Raw genomic sequence first — 26,614 nt, 5'->3', positions numbered from 1 at the left:
GTGTTCACTTGAAAAAACGATTCTGCAGGGGCGCCTGGCTGGCTCAGTCGGTTAAGCGTCTGACTTCAGCTCAGGTCACGATCTTACGGTTTGTGGGTTCGAGCTCCGTGTCAGGCCCTGTGCTGACAGCTCAGAGCCCAGAGCCTACTTAGGATTCTTTTGGATTCTTACTCTTCTCTCTGCCCCTCCACTGCTTGTGCTCTGTCTCTGTCTCTCTCTCTCACAAATAAATAAACATTAAAAAAAGAAAAAGGCTTCTGCATTTTGTTGGGTGTAGTGCTCTGTACATGAGAGTTGAGTTGGTGGACAGTGTTCAGGCCACATATATCCTTGCTGACTTCTGTTTAGTTGTTCTGTTGTTGAGGATGAAATAGGAAAATCTATATTTTTGTTGAATTTTTCTCCTTTAAATTTTGTCAGATTCCCTTTATGTATTTTCATGTTCTGTTGATAAATAAGCCTACTTGTTATACCTTCCTGATGTATTTGATATTTTATCATTGCCGACTGTCCTTGTCCCTAGCGATACTTGTTTTGAAGTCTCTTTGTCCAATGTTAGTATAGTCCCTCCAGCTTTCTTATGGTTACTGTTTGCGTGGTCTATAGTTTTCCATTCTTTTTAAGAAATGTTTTTAATGATTTTATTTATTTCTGAGAGAGACAGCATGAGCAGGGGAGGATCAGAGAGAGACAGAGATACAGAATCTGAAGCAGGCCTCAGGCTCTGAGCTGTCAGCACAGAGGCGGATGCAGGGCTCCAACCCACCAACTGCGAGATCATACCTGAGCCAGAGTCGGATGCTTAACCGACTGAGCCACCCAGGCGTCCTTCGTTTTCATTTTTAATCCTGGCTTTCTAGGAATAGGCCATGTTCCTTTGTAACTTAGTAGTTACCCAATGATTAGGCAGTGATTGTGCTCAGACCTTTTGAGCCAATAATAGGGCTTCTGTCTCCAGCGGATGGATAGAATGTAGAAAGGAACATCCAGGTCCGGCCATTTTCAAGTCCGCCCTTGGCTTTTACTTTCTGTGGGGCCCCTTTTGCATTTTCTGTGCACGTGGTCGTGGGCTTAGCCTGTAATTTGCTTTTCCAGTCAAAGCAGAAAAGCTGACAACCCCATTTTATTTCAGCTGTGCCAGTGGCTCGTGTGGCCAGTGCCCGCTGCTGCGAAATGACCGAGTCCCCATCAGACTCAGCTGCCAGTGCTCATGGCCTGGCCTCCCTGGCAGAACCTTCGAGGTGGAGCCAGGGGACGGGAGTGATGGAAGCGGACCCAAGTGAGAACGCTACCATCTCCCACTCTTCTTACCCGGTGTTCGGCGGGTTTTCAAGCATTAATGCTTCTCAGGCCCCCAGAGCTCCAACATGGTTGCTTTTGCCAGTTTTCTTCAGCTTTGAAGCTGTTTTTCCAGGAGCAAATTTGTGGACTCCCTCACTCAAACTTAGCCAGAAGTTCTACCCCTATTTTAATTCCAGACGTAGTAATGTCAGCTAGGAAACACCTGCACCAAGCAAGATTATTTTTTTATTTTACCTAAAATGTTTGTGCAATTACCACCTGTCTGTTTTTCCAAGTGATTTATAAAGTTATTTTGCGTGTTCTAAGGGACACCCCACAGGATTTTGATTGGAATTAATTAGTAGATTCATCACGGATACCTTTTCGGTTTATTGCAGTCCCATTATACATAAAGACGGTGATCTATTGGCACCATGTCTGATTTGCCCGGGAATGCAAGACTGGTTTAACACGGGGAAGTGCATTCGTGTGTGTGCTTTGTCGCCGTGTCACACAAAATCCCTTTCCCATGTGCTCTGGAAAGCCTGAAAAATCCTGGTGATGATGAAGAACTGATTTATTATATTACCTAATCTACAAGTTTATAGAAAACCTCTTGGTAAATTAAGATGCCTGTTATCACCAGTGTTACTTGACCTAGCGCAGACGTTTTAGCCATGTCGATAAAGCCTGAAGTAAATCAGGAGCAGTAATGTCGAAAATTTGCCATAGAGTGTTGAATACTTCGAAAAATTCAAGAGAAGCAAGTCGGAAATGGCTTTGAGTACCAGATTGGGCAGGGCATAAGCTTGGTAGTATGCAGCTTGCGATGGGGAGGCACAGAACATGAGGAATCTACTATACAAGTAACAAGAATCCTGCGTCCCTTGAGGTAGCCTTAAAAAGAAGTGTCTATACTCTGCTAAGAAAACTAAAAATTGTGGCAGTGAGGAGGAGAGGCAAAGACGAGGCATGACGCATCCTGGGATAGTAAGAGGGCGTGAAAACAGTGCTGGCTTCCAAAAGCATTCTCCCCCTGGGAGCCCTCTGCCGGTCCCTGTGGGGTGGCCTGAGGTGACACCAGCTTGTGTCTTGGTAGGAGGAGGAAGAAGAGCAGCCGCAGCCAGCACAGCCTCCTACCCTGCCCGTTGAGGAGAAGAAGAAGATTCCAGATCCAGACAGTGACGATGTCTCGGAGGTGGATGCCCGGCACATCATTGAGTAAGACGTCCTACCATGGCCTCCTCCTCCGCCAGCCCCTGTCACGGTGACAGCAGAGGGTTGTCGGGTCCCCCTCTTCTCTACGCATGGCCCTCACTACTGTCCAGCCCGCAGACATTAGGCACTGCAGGCAGAACAAGTGGATTGACTTCGGGTTTCAGTCATTTTCATAGACCCTGAATAGTCCATCCATTGACATGGTTCATCCTGTGCTTAAGAGGTAGTGCATTGTACAATGGTCGCTTCACGCTTGGTCCCCAGGCCCCCCTCCCACCCCACCCTGTTCCCTCCCTGGAGGAAACTGTTTCCAGCGTCGTGTGTCTTCAGAGATATTTCACGGATCACCAAGCAAAACGTGTGTCTGTTTTTCTTATTAAGGGCACACGTGTATCTTTCCAGGCACACTTTTCTGCCCCTGGCCTTTTTCACCGAAAGCTTCATATCAGAAGTGACGCTGTGTTTGTAGACAGAGTGTCATCAGTATGACGTTATGTGTTACACTGTCACGTGTTATCCTGTCCCTAGTAGCGGGCATTCCCGTTATTTCTCATCTTTTGCTCTTAGGAGCCCAAGTACAGTTACAACATATTAATGTAATTGTTGCTTATGGCACAGTTAACGGATGTTCTGGAAAAGAAACTGAGGACTGAGAGTTGTATACGGTCTAGATATGACAAACAGTCATCATCTCAGTCCTTGAAATCCTCTGAGAAATAAGGAAAAGCCCACTAAGCTCACTGACAGATTCTTAAGGAGGTGAAAAACCAGAAACCACAGCATGGTATGAAACAGTGTGACAGAAGTCGGATCACATGTGTCTGTCACATTCATAAAATGTAACAGTTTAAAGTCGCTTTTTAGGAGCATGTAGGTGGTTCAGTTAGTTACATATCCTGACTCTTGATTTTGGCTCAAGTCACAACCTCACAGTTCGTGAGTTTGAGCCCCGCATTGGGCTCTGTGCTAACCGTGCAGAAACTGCTTGGGATTCTCTTTCTGCCTGTCTCTCTGCCCTTCCCCCACACATACACACGCTTGCATGATCTCTATTGCTCTCTCTGTCTCTCTAAACAAATAAAAAAGGCACTTTTACAAATAATTCCAGGTTAGCTCATAAAACAGCCACAACGTCAATGATTCTGGTTTTCTGTGAGACCATTCGGTGTGCATTTTCGGTGTAGCCCCATGAGTGATCAGCAGAGAGAGTGGGCCGGGGGACGTGCCTCTGGCTGAAAGACGCATTCTTCCTGCAATGTGGCAGTGACCTGATTCCTGTTCCGGGAACATGCGGTCGGGCCCCCTTGCGTTAGTAGTTGCTGCCTGGCCCTCCCTCACACCGTCTGGCTGCACTTCAGCTCACGCTGTGGCCGTCAGACCGTGGGCCATTGGGCAGGAGGGGCTGCCCTGGAGGGGCTCGTGTCGGACTCACGTTGTCACAGGTGGGAACGTGTGGCCTCACACGGTGTTTCCATCTTACTCCCAGGAACGCCAAGCAAGACGTCGATGACGAGTACGGCGTGTCCCAGGCCCTCGCGCGGGGCCTGCAGTCCTATTACGCCGTGGCCCATGCAGTCACCGAGAGGGTGGATAAGCAGTCAGCGCTTATGGTCAACGGTGTCCTTAAACAGTACCAGGTATGGCTAGAGGGTCACACCCACACAGCACTCCCGGGTCCCCACAGTGTGGTGGCTGCCAAGGCCGCGTTCCAGCCTTCGTCTCTGGACACTCCCCCTTCCCCTCTGAACCTCCCTTTCCCCGTCTGGGAGGCAGGGCCCTGATCTTTTCACCTGGCCTCCAGGAGGAGTTGAAATTGTGCAGTAAATCAGTATCTGCTGGGTACTTGCTGTGTGCTGGGCAGAACAGGAGGCTGCTCCCCATTCACTTTATGCCCTAACCAGCCCCAGTTCGTGCGGGCCTCCCTCTCCACGTCTGGTGGACGTGGGGGGTGATTGAAGAACAGAGAGGTGTAGTGCCTCCTCAAAACCCCGCAGCATGGAAGTGGCCAGGATGGGGCGCAGGAGTGGGTGCCCGGGTGCTCGGTGCGCGTCCCACAGAGCCCTGCAGCATGAGGCAGTGGGGTGCGGGACGTCAGGGTCAGGAGCTGGTAGCCCTGCTTTCCGTTGGCTATTCCAGGCAGAAGATGTGGACCAGAACAGGAAATTTTATAGACACTTTTAAAAAATAATTTTTTTTAAATGTTATTTGTTTTTGAGAGAGAGAGACAGAGCGTGAGCAGGGGAGGGGCGGAGAGAGGGAGGCACAGAATCCGAAGCAGGCTCCAGGCTCTGAGCTGCCAGCACAGAGCCCGATGCGGGGCTCGAACCCACAAACTGTGAGATCTTGACCTGAGCCGAAGTCAGGCGCTCAACCGACTGAGCCCCCCCAGGCTCCCTGAGATTTTATAGACCCTTATCGCCAGCCCGGCAACCCTGTGATTTTGCAGGAGCGCTTGCTGAGGATGAGGCCAAATAACCAAGGACTGGGCTGATTGAGAGCCAGATGCCAAAAGTCCCCGATGGCCACGGGTGGTTCGCGGGCAGGGACAGACCCATGCCTGGCCTGTGCCAGGTCTCAGAATTCCGGGGGGTGCTCTCGTACCCGACTGGGGCTTTACTCACGGCCGTTTGCCTCTCTCCGTGCAGATCAAAGGTCTGGAGTGGCTGGTGTCCCTGTACAACAACAATCTGAACGGCATCCTGGCTGACGAGATGGGTCTGGGGAAGACCATCCAGACCATCGCGCTCATCACGTACCTCATGGAGCACAAGCGCATCAACGGGCCCTTTCTCATCATAGTGCCTCTCTCGTAAGTGCCCTCGTCACTGGGGGGCCCGCAGGGTCAGCGGCAAGGCAGCGCTGCTCTTGGGCTTCACTTCCCACCGTTACCTCTTGAAAGACGAAATACACGTCTCCAAATAGAGCCCTTGAGCCCATGTCTCCAAATAGAGTTCTGAGGGAACTTGGAAGGGGACACAACTCAGCGCTCAGCATCCTTCCTCTCGTTTCTGGGGCCAGGGTGTGAGGAGGGAGGGTGAAGGAGTGCCCTCCTGTCATCCCTATTGGGGCCGCTCTCGCAAAATGACCTTCAGGTGCTCCTCAAATCCACCAGCCACCACTTTGCACACAGGGTGTCGCTGGAGCCAGAGCGCCTCCCGCTGGCAGAACGGAGGAGAACCATTGGAGGGAACATCCTGCCTCCTCTCCCCTGGGTCCCTGAGGCCTCCGGTCCACCTCCCTTCCTGGCCCTGGCAGCCCCGGCACCTAGTGTGATGGGCTCTGGGTCCTCCCCTGCGTCCCTAAGGGGCTCCCACTCACCACCTCTTGGCACCGCTAGCCGCCACCTCCTGCCAGGCAGCCCTGCGGGGGCCAAGGGTCACCAGCCGCCCTAGGCGGCCCTCTCCCTAGGTCAGCGCGGCTGCTGTGCAGCTTACCTGCCCCAGAGCTTTTTAGAAGTCCTGTGGTTCTCGTTAACTCCAGCTCCGGCTTCATGTCCTGTGCCAAACCTACCCCAGGCCTGGGGATGGTGCCCCCTGATGCGGCCAGGCCTCCGTGTGCACGTGGCCTGGCCCTGGAGGGAATGCCCCTGACTGCAGCCAGTGCCCCCTAGTGACCGTCATCCTTGAATCAGCTGTCCAGGGTGAGAACAGGAAGCTGAGTGCTCAGGCGCCGATCCCACAGGAAATACCCTCCTGCCTTTAAGGTGGCTGGGCCACCAGAGGCCACGCAGCCACGGCCGGAGGTCCCAGAACTCCCCCAGCATTTACCAGGACAAGTTTATTTCTTCCTTCTGCTTTCCCTTCCTCGTGGTCGTGTGAATTTGCCTGCGCTGCTAGAATCAGATCTGCATAGAAGGAGAACTGTTTGCACAGAGCAGCAGAAGGGCCCAGGCTGAGGACAGATGGCCTCCCCCCCCCCGCCCCCGCCCCGGCCCAAGTCAGACCCAGTTCCTCAGCTTTCTGTTGCACTCCCCCATGCGCCGTCTCCTGACCACCCGTGACTGAGTCCCCTTTTTTGGGCCCTGCACCCCTCTCCCCAGGTGTGAGGTGTGATCTCCTCCACCAGAAAGGTTCAGCCCCGCATGCTGTCCTGCCGCGTGGGTGTTCCATTTGTAAGTCTTCACTTTAAAACAATTTCATATTATAAGTGGTTGCAAATTAGAACAAAGATTTCTTGGGTGCCTTCCACCCAGCTTCCCTGATCTTTCATATCCCCGGGAGGACAGCACTGTTCAGGAATCTAGAGCCCTCATTCACACATTGTCTAACGCCCCCACCGATGGCCCCTCTCTGGTCCAGGCTCTTACTTTTGTCGTCGTGTCTCCGCGACGCATCTGTGACGTTTCTCCAGTCTGTCTTCATCCTCGATGTTGACACTTGAATTTGGCTCGGGCATTGGTAGGCTGTCCCTCGGACTGTGTGTGTTCAGTGCCTGGTCCCGAGAGTCTGGTGAGAATCTTCGAGAAGGGATGCTGTACCTTTCCTGGCGCCTTGGTCAGGAGGCACAAGGGACTGAGAGACCTCAGCATGGGAGAGGATAGCTTTGGTCTCTGTTCTGTGCTGCCTGCTGGTTTCCCCACATAAACCTAGGAGTTTCTGCTTGTAATTCACAAGTCCCTGCTGAGGAGGCTTTTAGAGTCCATGGAAATATCCCATTTGTCATCACACTTTGCCCGAAGATTTCCTCATCCCATCAGAGGAGTCCGGCTTGAGGCACGTTCCCCAGCGGGAAGGGCAGATGGTGGTTTGCTTCTGTCGCCCCTCCCGCACGTGTGCAGTGTTCACCGTGAGGAAGAGCTTTCTACCTTCTCCACGTACTTCCTGATTTGTGTGACTCTTATTTTTTTTTTTAATATTTTAAAATATTTATTTATTTTTGAGACAGAGACAGAGTGTAAGTGGGGAAGGGGCAGAGAGAGAGGGAGACACACAGAATCTGAAGCAGGCTCCAGGCTCTGAGCTGTCAGCACAGAGCCCGATGTGGCTTGAACTCACGAACCACGAGATCATGACCTGAGCCGAATTCAGCCACTTAATGGACTGAGCCCCCCTGCGCCCCTGATTTGTGTAACTCTTACCTGAAAATGGCCGAATGGGGACTTTGTTTACTCTGGGGGTCGGGCTCTTCCAGACGTGGCCTGCAGAGACCCTTCGGGTTGGTTCCGGTTTCCTTTGAACACGTCCTGGTCCCTGTATTATGGTTGGCATTGGCTCGAGAATAGCTTCGGCTTTCTAGAAAAGTTGCAGAGGTACTACTGAGTGCCCTGCGTGCCCTCCCCTAGTTACCCTGTTGTTGCTACCGTCTCACGTGAATGTGATACATTTGTCACAACTCGGGAGCCGGCCCGAGCACGTCACTGCTGACGCCAGCGTTCCAGCCCCTCTCTCTACATTCCTCCCGGCGCCTGGCATCCCTCCCAGGACCCCAGGCTGCCTTCAGCCTTGCCGAAGCCTTGGCCTTCTGTGGCCAGCAAGCGCTCCTCCTTTTCCATGTTTTTGTTCATCTTGACGGTTCCAGGCAGGATGAGGCAGGTGTTTTGTAGGATGGCCCTGAATCTGAGTCTGCCTGGTGATTTTTTTCATGCTTGGACAGGAGGCTAATTTTGAGGGTCGAAGAGCACAGGGGTAAAGGGTCCCTGTCGTGACATTTCAGGGGCAGCTACCTCTGTGTGCGTTGTCACTGGTGATGTTGACCTTGCTCACCAGGTTGAGGTCCTGTTTGTCAGGTGTCTACACTGTGAAGTTTACACTTTCTTTCGCCTCCTGTGCTGTGTTCTGGAAGTCACTGAGCTCTGTGCTCATATAATAAGTGAGCAGGTAAGGTCCACCTCTTTGAAGGAGAAATAGCTCTGTAAATTCCTTAGAATTCTTATGGATAGAAGATGTATGTCTTTTTTCCATTTGTTGGTTTATTTAATCTTTTTAGCCCCTTTTTTTAAAAAAGGTTATTTGTTTCAAGAGAGAGAGCAACAGAAGGGCAGAGAGAGAGAGAGAAAATCCCAAGCAGACTCTGCACTGTTAGCGCCAAGCCCAGCATGGGGCTCAATCTCACAGACTGAGATCATGACCTGAGCAGAGATTGGGTGTCAGATGCCTAATCAACTGAGCCACCCAGCTGCCCCTATTTAATTGTGTCAGTACGGACTCACAGGCACCTATTTTACCTTGCTCTGTACACCAGTACTGGCGTGTCTTGTTGCTCAGATCCTTCCAGCTTGAACCACGGGGAGCTCTCCGTTGGAGCTGCTCTGTCCCATTGATAGGCCCCCATCATTGTGGGGTGTCGTGTTCTCTGGTACTCAGAAGATGTGCCCAGCTCAACATGTACATTTCCTGCCTAAGGCCTAGAATTGGCCCTTTTTCCTAAGAGGCCCCAGTTTCTCAGAGGACGGTATTAGAAACACAGAGCTGGGTGCTAGGCGTGACCCTTGCTTCTGAAGCATCATTACTAGCGGGCCCTGTCAACGGACAGCACTGGGAAATAAATGCATGTGTTCATCTAATGTGATTTCTGTGTCAAGTCACGTACAACAGCTGCCTCTGACTCAGCCACAGAGCTCCTTCTGGCGCTTTCTTATTTGTTCATTTGCAGTACCTGGATGGCTTGCTGTGCACATCCAGCACTTTCCAGGTAGTTAATCTGCGTGAAACAGCGTTACCAATTAGAGCATGCTATTCAGATCAAGTTCCTTCTGTCTCACAGCAGTTTCCCATCAAAATAACTTTTCCTGGGATTCCTTAAGTCAGGGCTTCAGTGACGTTGCACCGTGTGTTGATCTTCAGGCTTTTTACACCCCTATCCCCCCAGACAAGTGTCTGGTCCGTCGCGTGACCTCTCCTCCGGGCCAGGAGAGCTCCTTCTGCCCCAAGGAGCCATTTCAGACATTGAGCGTCCAGCTGTCCCATCTACTCGCTGGGATAAACAGCCGTCCGCCAGGAGTTTGCTGTGTCTCCCAGCCTGCCTCCTGCCCCCAACTCTCTTGGCTTTTCCCTCTCCTACTGCACACGTTCCCCACACCTCAGGTTCTGGCCCTCCGCTTCTTTCTCGCTCCCTTGACTGTATGCCATTGGTCCGTACAATAGAATCCTGACTTGAGGGACTGGACCAGGGCAGCCTTGCTGACCCTCGGGAAGGGGTAGCCCAGAGCCGAGCCATCTGAGGCAGGCCCAGTGGCTCCAAGACGCCGGGACCCACGCTTCGACAGTTTTTTGCTCAGTCCTTCTTAGTGTAGGACTTCGGCTCTTAGCCTCTTTACCTCATGGCTGCAAGATGGCTGCACTGCCTCCATCATTTCTTTCTTTCTTTCTTTTTTTTCTCGTTTACTTAAAAAAATTTTTTTTAATGTTTTTATTTATTTTTGAGAGAGAGAGAGAGAGAGTGTGAGCAAGAGGAGGGTCAGAGAGAGAAGGAGACACAGTATCCAAAGACAGCCTCCAGGCTCTGAGCTAGCTGTCAGCACAGAACCCGACGCAGGGCTNAATGCTTTCCATCAAAGCTTCTTGAACTTCATCTCATCAGCTCCCACTAGGCCCACCTGGTTGGCGCTGGTTGCTGAGGAGTCTGGGAGCTGGGGGTTTGCGGTGAAGACAGTACCACCCTCAGCGGAACTTCTTGCTGAGCCACAAGCAGTCTCTGCCACTCGGCCTCTGAGTCCTGTGTTTACAAACTAACCAGACTAGACTTTTTGAGTGAATTCCTTTTCTCACCAGAAGCTGTATATCCCAGTGTTTCCCAGGGAACCTACCGCCTGTGAACTTGGCTTTAATGTTGTCCTCACCCTCTCGAGTCTGTCTCACAGTCCCGGGTGAATTGTTCCTCCTCATCCACCCTCCACCCACCCCCATGCCTGCTCACGGCCGCTTCCTCTCTCTCCCCGCGCTTCCTGGCCTTGCTTCTCCCATGGAGGGGCAGACGGGGTTCGTGCTACTGCCCCACATGCAGCCCCCCAGCCCTCCACCCGAGGCCGGCACGCTCTCCCCACCTCCGCCGTCTCCCGCGGGGCAGGAGCCTGCAGGGGCCGCCATTTTCATTTCAAGGTGCCACCGAGCACTTGTGTGTCTCCCGTGCTGGCTGGTGTCCCCAGCACACTCTCCACGGCTCTGAGCCTGAGACGAGCCACTGCGGGGCTGCAGTTTTCCTGGGAGCCGGCTCACGAGGTGCGCGTCCTCACGGGGTCCTGGGGCCCCACAGCAGCGACAGGACTGCTTCCATAGCCACCCGCCTCCAGCCCAGGGCCGCTCCAGGCTCCGCCTCCCCAGTGCATCATCCCTCCCTCCCCCATGCACTCGGTTACTCAGCCGGCCCTGAGTGTCATGGCCAAGTTGGCCTCATGCCCCCGTGAACATTAGCTTAGACAGGAGCTGTTGATGAATGAATTAGCACCTGACTGTCCCTTCTTTATTTCTGTCAGCACATTGTCAAACTGGGCATACGAATTTGACAAGTGGGCCCCCTCCGTGGTGAAGGTGTCCTACAAGGTACGTCACAACCTGAAGAGATGGACGGGGGTGGGGGGGTGACAAGTCCGCTTGCGTCACTCGTAGGGTGCACACGCCCACGTTTTCCTGGGCTCTACATGTGGGATTGTGCTATTCGTGAAGGGTTGGGATCATGCTTTTGAGAGTGGTGCTTTTTTAAGTGATGCTGTGGACTCAACTCGTGGCATCTGGTGACGTCAGTGCGTTCACTGGACGATGTTCTTGTCACCCGAGCTTTGGTTACAACCCATTCACGTAGGACGACTTGAGAGTACTGTGATCTGTGGGACGTGGGGCTTGTTCACCCCGTGAGGAAGGGACTCTGTTGTTGTGCCTCTTAGCGGGGCAGCCGAACAGAGAGGACAGCCGTCCCGCAGCCCTGTAGTGGCAGAGCCGCCTGTGGCCCTGGCTGTCGGGCTCCTCACCCTGTGCTGGGAGGCTCTGGGCCGCGTGACGCGGAGGAGGGGTCCTGACACCGAGAGGGAGAATGTGGTGCTTTTAAAGAGCTAAGAATAGTTCTGCTCGCGAGAGCTCATGGGACCCCACAAAGCTCAGTCAGCCTGGACTGTGAGCCTGGAGAACGCACCGTGTCTGCATCCAGGCGCCCAGGACACAAGGGTCAGGAGTTTGGAGCTGGGGAGGGTCAGGGCAGGTTTGCTCACTGCGGACAAGCCGGAACTACACGTGCTCAGGGCACCCGCACAGCCAGGGCAGGCCCGGAGGCCGAGGCCCTGGTTTCCAGCCGGGGGGCCAGGGAAGAGGAGGGGGCTGATCGGCCCTGAGCCAGGAGCAGGTGTAGTGTAGGCGGCAGGTTGGAGGACAGGCCCGGCAGCGCCCCTGGCGCCTCTCCATGGCAGTAGCCCCCCTCCCCTGCAGTGCNGGGCCAGGTGGCAGCCGCCAGGTCCCCAGGAGGCTGAGGTGTGCGTGCCTTCTCTCCCTCACAGGGCTCTCCGGCAGCCAGGCGTGCTTTCGTCCCGCAGCTCCGAAGTGGCAAGTTCAACGTTTTGCTGACGACTTACGAGTACATCATTAAGGACAAGCACATCCTCGCAAAGGTAGTGTCCTTGTGTAAAGCACACCACACCCCAGGCAGCCACGTGATGTCAGGGAGCACCCGATCCAGGGGTGTCACACGTGTGTCATACAGACCGGCTCCAGAGAGCATCTTCCCGTACGGCCCGCCAACCCTGTCTTCAGTGAGCCTGGCAGGGTGATGGTGAGGCCGGCCTTTGTCTCTGCCTGAGTCAGGTGGCCGTGGCCCTCCATCCCTGGTGGCTGTGCCACTCCCACCATGGCATTCAGGGCTGAGGACTCGTGTTCCGTCGGCCTTGGGCTGCTGGGTGGGCACACGTTTGCTGGGGGTTGTTAGGAGCCTCTTGAGGGACCCTGTCGTGACGGCAGCTGTAGGCAGGCCGGCAGTGCGTCACTGAGACCATACCTTGACCCACGTGTGAAGCAGGCATGGTCCCTCGCCTGCAGGGAGCTCATTTTTCCTGGTTTGGAGGAAAGATGATGCGTGTGTTCTGACCACCAGCCATCTAGCACAGGTTAGGTCGAGGGGTCGAGATTTTGACCCAGGGATGGAGGTGTTTCCGAGTCACCTCTAGGGGCTTAGTCATTGTGACGACTCGGGGTGCTTTGTATCCATCCCCGGCGTGTAGACTAGGGAATTGGGGTCCCGTGAGTAGGCTCTTCCCCTTGCACCTGTGGGCAGGCCACCCCTTCCACCTCGGTGCAGAGCCTGGCCCATCCCAGGCCCGAGAACGAGGCTCTGAAAATCCTTACCTGACAGCAGCATTAATGGGTGTCAAGGCCACGTGACGGGGACTCCTCTGGAGGCCTTGCCCGGGTCAGCTCTGCCCTGTGCAGTCGGCGGCTGACACACGCCTCTCTAAGGCGTCACTGTGTCCATGGGAGGGGTCGCTGAAGCAGGGAGCACTTGGGAGACTCATCACGGTGTCCTGCAGACTCATGCTCACCCTGAGGCCGGACATCGAGCCCATGTCTCCTGGGCCCGTGGTCACCAGCAGGCTCTGGGCACAGCCCAGCCCCTCGGAGCCCACATTCTGAACTTATTTGTGCAAGTACCGCCCTGAGAGGCACAGCCTGGTGGTTGGAAAATGTACCAGCTTCTGAGCCACGTCCCTGTCGACCCCCAGCCCAGGGCCCTCTAATCAGCGCGGGGTGTGTTATTTGGAGTAGATTCTGTGCTACATACAAGCATCTGTGATTTGGGGGGAAACCAGAGTACTTTTCTGCAAGGTGCGTTGTGCACCCAGCAGCGGGTCACAGGCACGTCTCCCTGTGTGTCTGTACCGCCTGCTTCGTGAAGGTTGTGTCGTGTGGCTATTGCTTGTCAGGGGACCTGGTTCTGCCCCTGTTCTTCACCTAAACCTGCCGTTCTGGCTGGAGACCTGCCTAAGGGCTGGGGGAGTCGTGCCAGGCTCAGGGCGACCCGGCTGCGGCCCCTACCCCTAACTGCCTGCTCTGGGGCCCGCAGATCCGTTGGAAGTACATGATTGTCGACGAAGGCCACCGCATGAAGAACCACCACTGCAAGCTGACGCAGGTCCTCAACACGCACTACGTGGCCCCGCGCCGCCTGCTGCTGACGGGCACGCCGCTGCAGAACAAGCTGCCCGAGCTCTGGGCGCTCCTCAACTTCCTGCTGCCCACCATCTTCAAGAGCTGCAGCACTTTCGAGCAGTGGTTCAACGCGCCCTTTGCCATGACTGGGGAAAAGGTGTGTGTGCGTGGCCGGCCCCGTGCCGGGTGTGGGTGAGGCGGGGAGGGCGGCCGTGCTCGTGGGCCTTCCGCAGGGGAACTTTGCCCGAGCACATGGTCCCAGGCTCGGCTGGCTTCTCTCAGGGGTCTGCTGAGTGCCCGCCACAGCGGGCCAGGCCTGAGCAGGATGCCAGGGCGGGAGGCCTGTGGAGCAGAGCAGCCCTGGTGCCAAGCCTGAAGGGTGGAGATCGTGCGAGTGAACCCCGGGGAGTCTCTTGGGCTTCCCTGGCCGAGCCTCGGGTCCAGGGAGGGGACAGCGAGTCATAGGGCCGTGATGTAGCTGCGGCGCTGGCAGGTACAGCTGGAGGTCCCGAGGGTCCTCTTGGTCCCTCTAGAGAGTTCAGATTTCACCCCAAGGGTAGCAGCAGGCTCAGAAGATTCTAGTTAGAGAGGCAGCACGGTCAGATTCTGTATATTTTGTTTTTAACAAGTGCTGTGATTAACATCTCTTGACATCCATGTGGCTGGGGATGACATCGTCAACCTGAAAACCAGACCTGGGGCCCAGGGTCCAGGTCTTCACTGCCTGATGAGGCCTCCACGCTGGCTCCCGGGGCAGGCTTCCTGTGCCATTGGGGCCTGAGGGGGCTTACGGGTGGGTCATGTTTTCTGTTGAATGAGGCTGCAGGCTAGACCGTGGGGACCGAGGAATGGGGCACAGTTGCAGAGATTGGACGTTAAGGAGGAGCGTCACTGCCCCGCTGGGGCCAGGCTCCCCCGGGGCCACGGGTGTATGTGGCCCGGCCAGCTAGTTCCCAGTCGTCAGTCATGAGGGTCTCTGTGGGCAGGTCGAGGTCACCTGGGGCCACCTTACTGTCATCCACGAGGCCCCCCTCTCCCAGGTGCCAGTTGAGACAGAAGCCCTTCTGAAGGAGAGAGTGTGGCTTTTCCAGGGCGAGCCCCCAGTTTTCAGACTCCCAGGACCCTCATTCCAAGCATGTGGCTCTTCTTTCATTTATTTTCAAGGTTAGCCAGAGTTCTAGAACTGCACCATGAAGTTATCAGGGGGCCCAAGGAAGATAACGTTAAGCCTGGTCTATTTGACTCTTATTTTTTTTATTTTTAATTTTTTTAACGTTTATTTATTACTTTTGAGAGAGAGTGTGCTCGCGCACAAGTGGGGAAGAGCAGAGAAGGAGACACAGAATCCAAAGCAGGCTCCAGGCTCTGAGCTGTCAGCACAGAGCCCGATGTGGGACTCAAACTCACGAGTTATGAGATCATGAACTAGGTTGAAGTCAGACACTTAACCCACTGAACCACCCAGGTGCGTTTTTAAAAAAATTTTATTTTAACATTTATTTATTTTTGAGAGACAAAGTGAGACAGAGAGCGAGCCAGGTAGGGGGCAGAGAGAGGAGACACAGAATCCGAAACAGGCTCCAGGCTCTGAGCTCTCATTAGATCCTGACGCGGGGCTTGAACTCACAAATCTTGAGATCATGACCTGAGCCAAAGTCAGGCGCTTAACCGACTGAGCCCCCCAGGCACCCCTTAATTTTTAAAAGTTGAACTCGTTAGCAGCATAGCAGACACCGTGGGAGAGCAGCGTTTCTTTCCCCCCGTCCCCGCCAGGCTGAAGTGAGAGAGGATTCAGGGCTCGCAGCGACAGAGCCCTCCATGAGGACCATTCGTTTTACACCAAATGTTCTGTGAACGTGGTTCTGCCCCACTTTCCTGTGGCGGTGTTGGCGGGTCTCCAGACACACGAGTATCTACTGCTTGTGGGGGAGCAGCCTGGTGTGCTGTTTCTTTCCCTAGTAACGTCTGTGGGGTGCGATTTCCTGGAACTTTGGTTTCCACACCCTAAGAACTCCTTGGAAGGTTCCAGGTCCTTTGAGTTTTCTAAAGGAGGGCGGTGCCCCAGCAACCCACCAAAGTGTGAGGCAGCCTGATACAGGCGCTGAGGGCGAGGTGACTCCAGGTGGCCCTGCGCATCCCCCTCCCCCGCGCCGCCCCCCCTCCCCTACGGAGGTAACCTAGGTTTGCTTGTGTCACGGCGGCGCCAGGTGGACCTGAATGAGGAGGAGACCATTCTCATCATCCGCCGCCTCCACAAAGTGCTGCGGCCCTTCCTGCTCCGGCGGCTCAAGAAGGAAGTTGAGGCCCAGCTGCCTGAGAAGGTAACGGATGGTTTTGAGTGGACGAAGCCACGGTGCAGCGTCGTGCCAGGGGCTCTCCGGCCTAGGCCTGGTCGGGTGGCGCTCCGGTGACCATGGCCCTGGTCTGGCTTTGGCATTGTAGTGTCCATGCACTGTGAGGACAGCCATTCACTCACACGCGCTGGGTCTGCCGGGCGGAGGTGGGTGTGGACCAGCGGCCTGGGCGGGTCCTGTCCCATTGGGCTGCTCGTGACCCCGCTCACACCACAGGATGGCTCTGGCTTCTTGCTCGGGGTCCCAGTCCCCCTGCTGCCCCCATAGACCCCCTCCCTTCCCCCCAGCAGGACATGCAGCACTTGCCCTTGGGTTCCTGGTGGGCTGGAGAGAAGCTTCAGGAAAGTGGCCAAGTTGCCCCTTCCGGGCCAGCATGTCCCGTCTGTGTGTCTCTGTCCAGCTGCACCCACCACAGCCTGTCTCTCCTTGTTCCCCAGCTGTGGGGACTCCTCACCATCACCCCTCATGCCCTCATCTGGGCATGTGTCCTGGGGCCCAGGTCATCTCTGAGAGGCTCAGCGGCCAGCGATGGGCTCAGGCTGGGCGTTAGGCTCACACACTCTCAGTCCTGACTGGCGATGTGTGTCCCCTGCAGGTGGAATACGTCATCAAGTGTGACATGTCTGCGCTCCAGCGTGTGCTCTACCGGCACATGCAGGCCAAGGGGGTGCTGCTCACCGATGGCTCCGAGAAGGACAAGAAGGTTAGCCATGGGCCCCTCCCCTTCCCCACCCAGAAGTCCAAGGCAGGTGGGTTGGGGACAAGCCAGGTGTTTGGGGCTTGAGCACACTGTCACCACCTGAGCCTTCAGCTTCCTTGGAGTTTACCGTTGAGATTAAAGGCCCGATCTGGTGGTGATCTGGTGGTGAACTGAAGGGCATCAGATAGCTGCGGTTTAAGTCCTACCTGGTGGGAATGGGCTCACCCAGTAAGGACCGATGGCCCATTTCCAGGGATCCCCCCAAGACCCTCCCAGTGTGTCTCTGCCTGATGTCCTCTGCTTATGAAATGCTAGCCTGCCACCGATGCATCGCTCAACAGGGCGGAGCCTGATGCTACCCCCAGCGGAGTTAGAATTAGTTAGAATTACCCCCGGTGGAGTTAGTTCTGGTGACCCTCCCTTTCCCAGCTGGGAGAGAACTGGCTTAGCAGCCCTGGCCCCTGAGCCCCTCACCTTGTTATTAAGTGCAGGTGCAGTGAAGTTTACACAGGAGGGGCCTGGGCGAGCTGCTGCCTTCTGGAAGCCCACCCGCTCCAGCTCCTCTCACAAGGACAGAAATTCCCTCCTAGGTGCCTTGATTGTGCTCCCGATGCCTCGGGCTTGGCCTCCCTCCCTGTTTCTTCTGCTCCATGTTTTCTTTGGTCCCCTTTTCGCCTGAGCAGTTGGAGCAGACACCCAGTCCCTGCGTCCTTCCTTCTCTCTGTAGCCGGGGACCTACGCACATCATCAGGGCCCGTCTGGCGGCAGTCCCTCAGGGCCTCTCCCCACGGCCCGCAGCCAGGAGGAGTGTTTGTCATTCAGCCTCAGCTCTTTGCCCATCATCCTTCCCTTCTGTCCTGCCAGTCCCAGCCGGTCCCTCCCAGCCCCTGGCAGCCGGCGTGCCGGGTAGTCTCTGTTCCCCCAGCGCTGGCTTGGGGCCTTCCACGCCCCCACAGGAGCCAGCCCCTTGCTCCTGACCGCTGCGCCGCGAGCCATCCCTCCCCGGAGTGTCCCCGTCCTGCCCCCACCCCCGCAGTCCTGCCCCGGGGACAAGACCTAACATGGGAGCCTCTCTTCTGCCTTCCCAGGGCAAAGGTGGCACCAAGACCCTGATGAACACCATCATGCAGCTGCGCAAGATCTGCAACCACCCCTACATGTTCCAGCACATCGAGGTGAGGCCCCGGCCCGGAGCCACGTCTGTCTGCACTGAGGCCGTGCACAGAGCCAGGCCCTTCCTCCCTGGCGGCTTTTTATTTGTTTCTTTAAAAAATTTTTTTAAATGTTTGTTTATTGTTGAGAAAGAGACAGAGTGTGAGCAGGCGAAGGGGCAGAAAGGGAGGGAGACACAGAATCCAAAGCAGGCTCAAGGCTGTCAGCACAGAGCCTGACGCGGGGCTCAAATCACGAACCGGAGGTCATGACCTGAGCAGAAGTTGGACTCTGAACCGACTGAGCCCCCCAGGCGCCCCTCCCTGACAGCTTTTTAAAAGATACTTTATAATACTCAAAGTGGGTAATACCTGTACATTGTCTTGCTATTGATTTTCCGCGTGTGAGTGCTTATTATAAAGATTCCAAACAACGTAGGAAAATCTGTGATAGAAATGAAAGCTCTAGAAAGCCTAACCCCAGATAGCCATGGAAAGCATTCAGAGACTCTTTGTGGTTATTTTCCCAATGAACCCTGGTGGCGTCCCTCGGCCTCTGCTGGGTGACATACTAGCTTCTCCCACCCAGTGACGTGGTCGGGGGCCATTCCTGTCTGGAGCTTCGAGAGCAGCCTCCCTTGTCCTGAAGTCTCTGGGTCAGAACTTTTTTGGGCTACGGTACCCTTTAAAAGTCTGGATTTTTGCTTCTGAATTGCACACGTATATCCATGCTTTTTGGCGTAAAGTCTCGGGGTCTTTGCAAACCCCCTGATGCCCCTGAGATTCCATTTCTCCACTCCGAGGATGGTCCGAGACACCCGTTTTGGTGGTTAACAGTGTTGTCCTGTGACTTGCTTTTCTTTGGAGGAGCTTGAGGGAAGGGATGTTAGTGGGATGGGAAAGCAGCGTGTGCGGCGTCTGTGTGTGGCTTCAGAGCCACTGTGAGAGATGTCTGTGCAATAGTGTGAGGCTCGGTGGTGTCGGGCCATGGGGTCCCTTCCTGCCTGGCCCTCACCTGTCTCTCCTTCTGTTGCAGGAGTCCTTCTCCGAGCACTTGGGGTTTACCGGTGGCATCGTGCAAGGGTGAGAAGCTCCCCAGTGAAGGGGGTGGGCACGCGGGCCTCGTGCATGTCTTTGGCACTTCTGTGGTTGGCTTTATCACTCTCAAGAGCTGTGTCCAATTTCAGAGGCACCCATGTTGGTGGCAGAAAATTTAGAAAGTGTAGACAGACTCGAAGAAGGGACTAGAAGTCCTCCACATCTTGAAAGAAGGCCACCGTTAACCTTATAAGGCAGCCCTGACTTCCAGGGCCCACCGTGACACAGCCGGGCTCTGGGACACCACCCCCAGCAGCCTTCTTAACTACTCAGCCTACGTTCTGTGCGTGAAGAGAGGTGGTGTGTGACCCACCTTGTCACAGGGGTTCTTTCTCCAGCGTTGTTGATAAAGTCCAGCCCAGGCCTTATTAAGGCCCGGCGTGGCCCTGGGTTCTACGTCCAGATCACATCACTGCAAATAGCTTTTCTTTGGAGCTAAAGCCACAGTTGTTTCCCTTGGCGAGTAAACTGCCCTGGAGAACATAGGCCCCAAATAAGAGATCAAAACGTTCTTTTGCTATGTGCCTTTTGTGGCAGATCGCATAATCGGGGTCTCACAGAGTCGGTTTCGAGTCCTGGCCCTGGCATTTCAGCAGCCCTGTCTCACTGTCCCCCCAGCCTCAGTCTGCACAGCTGTAGGCCAGGGGCTTATTGGCTGGGGTGAATGAGAGATGCGGCCCTGGCCCTGAACCTGCATGGGGCGCGGTGTGGGCACTCTCCGGCATGAGCCTTCACTCCCGGAGCTTCTCTCTTGGAATGGGGAGGAGGCTCCGCTTCCTGTGGTCCCGGCATGGTTGCTGGTCGCGTCTCTTCTCGTTCTTAAGTGTCTGAGTTGGATGACGGTCGTGTGCTCATCCTTGACCAAGACTGGCCCGAGCATATTTTAGTTAGGTTGGAATGGCTTTGCAGAAACTCCACCGGGGTGAATGGGTCTGCCTGGGAAGCCACTTCTGTGCCCTTGACCGTGGTGACCAGCCCACCCGGGCACCCAGGTCAGCCTGCAGGTGGACGCCATCTCCTATGCCTGTCGGCAAAGCGCCATCATTAACGGTCTGTGCGTCCTTCCCCCGCTCCCTCCACTGCGCAGGCTGGACCTGTACCGCGCCTCGGGGAAGTTCGAGCTTCTTGATAGGATTCTTCCCAAACTCCGTGCCACCAACCACAAAGTGCTGCTCTTCTGTCAGATGACCTCCCTCATGACGATCATGGAAGATTATTTTGCGTATCGTGGCTTTAAATACCTCAGGCTCGACGGTGAGTGTGACCAAGAGAGTTGGTTTGTGGAGGGGACTCGTTACCCGCACCTTCCAAAGTGTCTGGCCACACCCCGTCCCTCACAAGGCAGGGTAGGGCCCAGAGCCTGGGTCTAGCTTCAGGACCGAGCAGGACTGGCTGGCCTAGGAGATTGGCCAGCCTGGGTCTGACACCCTGGCCTCCTGAGCACGGGTCTCCTGATCCCCACACTAGAAGTCTGGGTTTGGTGGTTACGGGGTGTTACGGCAGCAGCCCTGTTTTGGTTAGAAGTGGCAAAAATCTAGATCCCATGGGCCTGCGGAGGAAGTAAACAAGGCTGAAGCTTGCTGGACCCAGGCATATAGAAGATACTGATGGGCTGTTCTCAGGCTCCTGGCTCCTCAGTCCTCCATCTTGGCTTTACGCTCAGGTGTTCTGGCCGGGCTCCCCAAACGCTCTCTCAGCAAAGTGCTCAGTGGTCCCCAGCAGAGGTCGAGAGGCTGGCTCTCATTAGGTCGCTGCGAGCCACGTGCACCGGGGGTGGTGGGTGACGGAGAGAGGGACACTGGGATGCAGGGTGACAGCAGGCTTTCCTGGGAACAGTGCTTGGCTGTGACCCTCGTGCTCTCATGGCCTTTGTCCCAGCCCACGGGAGCTCCAGAGGGGTGGGTGCTCAGTGAGATGGTCACAGCGTGCTGGGCGTAAGGTCCGACGCTTGTCAGCTGGCCAGGAAGGCCCCGGGCTCCGTGTGACCACATGAGTGCTCGGGCTCCTTAGAACGGTGGGCGTGGGGAGCCGCTGGGGTGAACGCCGTTAGGCAGGCTGCTGCTTTCCCACGGCTGCTCAGAGCTTTGATTGAAGCTCACTGCCAGGTGCGTCTTCCTGACAGCCATGCATCTGGTGGAACTGTGGTTTCCCAGACCGCAGACCTGTGGTCGCTGACATTTCACCTGTGGGTCTCTGTCCTCCCCGCTCCCACGCCTAGCCTGGTCTCGGACTTCCGTCCGGGGCTTTACAAACAAATGACAGCGTGTCTCCCAGTGCCCCTGCCAACGGGCCGGCCGGCCTTTCCAGCCTCCTCTCCCATCCTTCAGGGGCCAGGCCTTTGTGGGTCCTGGTCCCTGTCTGTGTCGCGGTATCAACCCTCAGAGAAGGGCCTGTAGGTACAGAGCATATTCCTACCCGCCACAGCATCTTTCATTTACCCCGTTTCTTTCCTTCCCCATTGGTTAGGAGAGGACTTTTGTCGGCTCAGCCACAACTGCAGAGCACCCACGTGGTCACAGGCAGAAACCCTGGCAAAGAACAGATAAAAGGCAGGGGCTCAGCAACTGTGAGATGGAACCTTCCACCGTCAGCAGTGAGAGCGAGGGTGCAGGGGGGCCCTTGCATGGGGCCTGCCCCTTCCTTGCTCCAGGCTTCGCATGTCCCCGGCAAGGGGGCAGCTGGGGACACGTCTGGAGCCCAGGCTTCTGTGGGCATCGGGCCTCCGTGCCCTGTGTCATGATGTGTAGGCGAGTGGCTGGAAGCCTTGAATTTTCATTTCATCACCAAGAATGACTCCTGATTTTGCCACAGGCACCTTTGCTCTGAGCTGGCAGCAGGCTGGGCAGTTTCGGTGCCCCTCTGATGTTCACGGTGCTGAAGATCGTGTCCTGGCTGGTCACACGGGAGTCCTTGTGACTCTGTGAAGAGGGGAAGCCCTCCCTGCCTGCAGGGAAGAGTCCCTGTTAGAGGCCCCCATGTGCTTGCCTTTAGCAGAGTCTCCTTGTGACCAGAGAAGCCCCCCTTGCAGTGTGACCGAGGCACCAGCCGTTGGCCAATCACACGTTCCAGGCTCTGCTCCAGCACCCGCCCTGTTCAGTGCTCACACTGGGCTCGTTTTACTCCCAGATGACCCAGCAGCCCATTGGGGCTCTCGTTCATCTCCCCAGGTGGGAGGAGTGGCGTTAGCTAGCGTCCCTGTGAACGCGAATTTCTCGCTCATCACAGCTGGCGCATTTGTGATGAGCAATCCTGGTGCTGACCCAGGAGGCCTCTGTGGGACACACGCGGGCACCATCCCCACACTCAGAGGCAGGCGTCTCTCCCTGTCTCCTCCGTCACCCCCTTCCTCGCATGATCCCTCCCCACCACTGACCGCACTCTCCCCACGCCCTGCAGGAACGACGAAAGCGGAGGACCGGGGCATGCTGCTGAAAACCTTCAACGAGCCGGGCTCCGAGTACTTCATCTTCCTGCTCAGCACCCGGGCCGGGGGGCTCGGGCTGAACCTCCAGTCGGCCGACACTGTGATCATTTTTGACAGTGACTGGAACCCTCACCAGGTAAGAGTGGGCTGGTGCCCCAGTGGGGAGGGGACTTGAGCCTGCACAGAGACACTGCCCGGTACGAGTGGCTGCGGCCTCCTTGGGGTTCTTCCAGAGCCAGTGGCATGGCCCCCACGGCTCCTGAGGCCTTTGAACAGAAGCTTAGAGTATTTTGCTCTGTTCCTCAAAACGTAGATATTTCTTTGATTTTTGGAAAAAACATCATTACGATACAAAAAGTTCCCGAATTTATGGAATTATGTAAAGAAAGCAGAAAATGTTCCAATCCTCTCACCTTTTGCTTCTTCAGTGACGTAAGCCTTCCAGGCCACATTCTGTATTCGCTCTCACACAGTTGTGCTTCTAAAAACGCTCGGGGCCCATGTGTACACTGCCGCCCTTCCTTTCCTACCCACCTGCCCTCTCCTGGGCTCCAGGCCACCAGCTACAGAGAAACGGGATGTTACAGATACAGTGGATTTTGCCTTTCCCCAGGGTTTCCTTATAAAATGATCGTTTTTTTTTTTAACGCAGGTGTCGATAACCCGGAGCAGCGTAGCAATCCGATTCCCTCCCACCCACCTCGCTCTCTGAGCATGCGCTGGCACGTGCCCAGGCACACACGCGTGCTCGGTTCTGACCCACGCACAGCGTGTTTGGGCACGTGTTCTCCCCCGTAATATGTAAGGGCTGGTGTGCTGCTCCTCTCTGGCCGGCACACTGGGGGCCACACTGCCGTTTCCGCAGCTGCCGGGTGTCCGGGCAGCCCTGACACTTTACTCAGACTGCACTCCACACGTGTCTGGGGTTTGTTTGTGAGACCACCTAGGGAGCCCTGCTGTCCCTCTCATGGAGTATTTGTACAAAGACTCACTGGGCCGTCCACCCTCAGAGGTGGGATTGCTTGGCCCATGGCCATGACCTCTCTATGTCCTGTTCACCTGTGCCGCAGTGGCTGCCATGGGTCTGTCTCCCCCTAGCAGGGTTATGTCCTTCTCCGCTCCTGGGGCACCAGGCAGCCGTGTGGGAATTATAGCCTCTCTGAGGGGCAGGTGCTCTGGCTGGTTACCCTTCCTATCCACAGCCTGGGGCCTGCTTCTCCCCAAGACCTCCTCAGCGACCAGCCAGTTTCCTGAGAGGTGCCCCATCAGCGGGCAGACAGTGGGCCAAGGTCCCCCTGGAGCCCTGTCCTCTGCCACACTAAGGGCATCAGAAGCCACTAAACTTCCTACGGGGCCTAGGGCACATTATCCAGTGCTTACCCTTCCGGGAAGCATGCCAGCCAAGCCAGGGGCATTCCTGTCCCCGCGCTCCTCCCCCCGCCCCCCTACAGGCATGGCCTCTGCCGACCCCATGGGGTGTGACTCTTGAGCGTAGGCCTACATCGCTCCTGGCCCAGAAGCAGGGCCTCAGGGGCACCCGCCTGATTTGTGGCCGGGGTGATGGTAGAGGTAGTGATGGCAGCCACGGCTGCCACTTGATCAGAGAGAGCTTCACCGTGCAGCACACTCCAGGCCGAGTGCCCAATGCCGTTTAGCCCCTCTCTCCACACGACAGCCAGGAGAAGGGCCCGTGTCCGCACAGTGAATTCCCGAGGCTCAGAGAGACTGGGCCTCGGCCTGGGNTCAGAGAGAGCTTCACCGTGCAGCACACTCCAGGCCGAGTGCCCAATGCCGTTTAGCCCCTCTCCCCACACGACAGCCAGGAGAAGGGCCCGTGTCCGCACAGTGAGTCCCGAGGCTCAGAGAGACTGGGCCTCGGCCTGGACTGCACAAAAAGGAAGTAGTGGGGCCCGTAACCAAACCGGGCACTGCCAAGATGCTGTCCGGCCTCGGCCCCATCCCGTGCACGGTGTCCTTAGCGTATATGGCCACACCATGCACAGGGCCCTCCCGCGCGCGGTAGGTGAGGGGTCCTCTGTCAGCCGTGACATGCGCTGCTTGGGAACGTAACCACCCAGGACTTGTCCTCCAATTTGCACTTTCTGCTCAAAAACCTGTAGAACCCCAGGAAGGTGTGTAGGGACGGTCCCGGGGTGACATCATCCCGGCCCGGCCTCCCAGCTGGCGGAGCCAGTGGGGGGCTGGGGGGGAGGCAGGCGCGCGATAACTAGCACACCTTTCCCGATGCCGCCGTAAGGTTGACTTCCTCTTAAAACCGGGTGCAGCTGCGTTGGGACTGACCTGTGCCTCTCCCTCTAGGACCTGCAAGCCCAGGACCGCGCCCACCGCATTGGGCAGCAGAACGAGGTGCGAGTGCTCCGTCTCTGCACGGTCAACAGCGTGGAGGAGAAGATTCTGGCCGCGGCCAAATACAAGCTCAATGTCGACCAGAAGGTGATCCAGGCCGGCATGTTTGACCAGAAGTCCTCCAGCCACGAGAGGCGCGCCTTCCTGCAGGCCATCCTCGAGCACGAGGAGCAGGACGAGGTGAGGGCAGCGCCGGCCCCGACCCCCTCCCCGGCGTGAGTGGTGGACGCATGAGCGGCTTTCATTTTTGTTTTTTTACCTTTTTTGCACTCTTATTTTTTTTGCATCCCTTTGGAGTAAAGGGAGTGTGGGCTGAAAGGAAAGAGGATGAGTACTTGCTTTTTCTTTGAAGTGGTTTTTTTTTTGAACTACTGGTGAAAGGCGCCGGATTGACAGCCCTGGAGCCTGAAGTCCTCTATCTATCCACAGAGCAGACACTGCAGCACGGGCAGCGGCAGTGCCAGCTTCGCCCACACTGCCCCTCCGCCAGCGGGCGTCAACCCCGACCTGGAGGAGCCACCTCTAAAGGTGAGAGGGGTAGTTCAGTCTCCACGCCCATCCGGTCCTCGGCTTCCCGGCCGAGACGGCCAGCAAGGGCCCTGCCCCCACGGAGCGTGCGTGTGCGTGTGCGTGTGTGCCTCTCGCTGCCGCGTGGGTCCCCATCCACCGCAGCCGGACCGGGACCGCCAGCTCGTTGCCCGTGGCCTGCCGCCGCCCAGCCCGGCCTCTCCGCACTCGAACTAAACGTGTGCCACCTTCTAGGAAGAAGACGAGGTGCCCGACGACGAGACGGTGAACCAGATGATTGCCCGGCACGAGGAGGAGTTTGACCTGTTCATGGTAAGCGCCGTGCAGGGGCCAGAGGGGTGCTCTGCGGCTTCACGCGCCCCACCCTGTCAACATCAGATAGGACACATCACCCCAGCAACAGTGGCGTCCGTGACGGGTGACAGAGCCGGGGGTGTTTCTCGGGGTGGCTCCACACTGCCTCCTGAGTGACCCAGCTTTCTTCCGTGGCCTCTGAGGAGCGTTACAGCAGTGGTGGGACATGCACGCGCGTGCGCGCACACACACACACACACACAGTGTCCTTTTTGTGATCCTCGGTCCTGCAGAGTGCCTGTCCCCCCGAGTCCTTTGTCCTTGAGGTCCCCTTTTAGAGGGAATTGACACTGTCCCCGGCCAGTGGTCGGTCACAGGTACCCCTGAGTCCTGGGTAGAAAGCACTAGTCAGCGCAGAATCAGAATGTGGGCCCTCGGCCTCTCTTCTGCGACCTTGCCGTCTCTTCTGGAATTCTCTGCCCTGAGGGGGAGCTCCCAGCAAGAGCCGCCGGGCCGGCCTGGCCATTGCCAACCCCAGAGCTTGTGTTCAGCTGCCTTGCAGCATCGGCCTCCGAAGCAGAGAGGCCTCCCCTTGCCACATGGCTGTCGTATGTGCCCGGATCTCCCGTGCTCACTCCTCTCTCCTTCTGCCCCCTGCCCCGCTCCCCCCGCAGCGTATGGACCTGGACCGCAGGCGCGAGGAGGCTCGAAACCCCAAGCGGAAGCCGCGCCTGATGGAGGAGGACGAGCTCCCCTCGTGGATCATCAAGGACGATGCCGAGGTGGAGCGGCTGACCTGCGAAGAGGAAGAGGAGAAAATGTTCGGCCGAGGCTCCCGCCACCGCAAGGAGGTGGACTACAGCGACTCGCTGACTGAGAAGCAGTGGCTCAAGGTACATGCCAGAGAGGGCCGGCGGTGGGTAGAGGCCAGCTGGCAGACCCTGGGCCTCATCCGGAACCTGAGTGGGCTCCCTTACGGCCCTTCCTGGTTTTTGTTAGTGACCGTGATACCTCTGACGTGGTGTCAGCTCGTTCGGTTCCTCTGGACCCACACAGTAGACGGTGTCCACGTGGCCCCAGGCAGCTCCAAACTCCCCACTAGGAACACCTGGCCTCAGCGCAGTGTGGTCTCTTGG

The 26,614-nt window shown here is 56.4% G+C and overlaps 1 protein-coding gene across 3 annotated transcripts in view; it reads left to right on the top strand.

Annotated features, from left to right (window-relative positions):
• The window catches only part of SMARCA4 (SWI/SNF related BAF chromatin remodeling complex subunit ATPase 4), a 75,862-nt gene that overhangs the window by 22,465 nt on the left and 26,783 nt on the right, over positions 1–26,614 (top strand). For 2 of the 3 annotated variants that reach the window (XM_077767917.1, XM_077767916.1), the window contains exons 14-28: positions 2,381–2,502; positions 3,986–4,136; positions 5,145–5,308; positions 10,910–10,976; positions 11,921–12,031; positions 13,477–13,719; positions 15,770–15,883; positions 16,512–16,619; positions 17,705–17,791; positions 18,804–18,850; positions 19,953–20,119; positions 22,262–22,425; positions 24,609–24,836; positions 25,419–25,496; positions 26,153–26,371. In XM_077767917.1, the coding sequence (XP_077624043.1) occupies positions 2,381–2,502; positions 3,986–4,136; positions 5,145–5,308; positions 10,910–10,976; positions 11,921–12,031; positions 13,477–13,719; positions 15,770–15,883; positions 16,512–16,619; positions 17,705–17,791; positions 18,804–18,850; positions 19,953–20,119; positions 22,262–22,425; positions 24,609–24,836; positions 25,419–25,496; positions 26,153–26,371 (2,070 nt within the window). Of the gene's footprint in view, positions 1–2,380; positions 2,503–3,985; positions 4,137–5,144; positions 5,309–10,909; positions 10,977–11,920; positions 12,032–13,476; positions 13,720–15,769; positions 15,884–16,511; positions 16,620–17,704; positions 17,792–18,803; positions 18,851–19,952; positions 20,120–22,261; positions 22,426–24,608; positions 24,837–25,085; positions 25,185–25,418; positions 25,497–26,152; positions 26,372–26,614 lie in introns of all 3 variants that reach the window. The other variant, XM_077767915.1, reaches the window with a different exon arrangement.

This window comes from Crocuta crocuta, unplaced genomic scaffold, assembly GCF_008692635.1.
Source record: "Crocuta crocuta isolate KB4526 unplaced genomic scaffold, BGI_CrCroc_1.0 scaffold115, whole genome shotgun sequence".
Lineage (NCBI taxonomy): Eukaryota > Metazoa > Chordata > Mammalia > Carnivora > Hyaenidae > Crocuta > Crocuta crocuta.
Note: the sequence above shows the minus strand (reverse complement) of the source record. Positions and strands in the feature narration are given on the sequence as shown.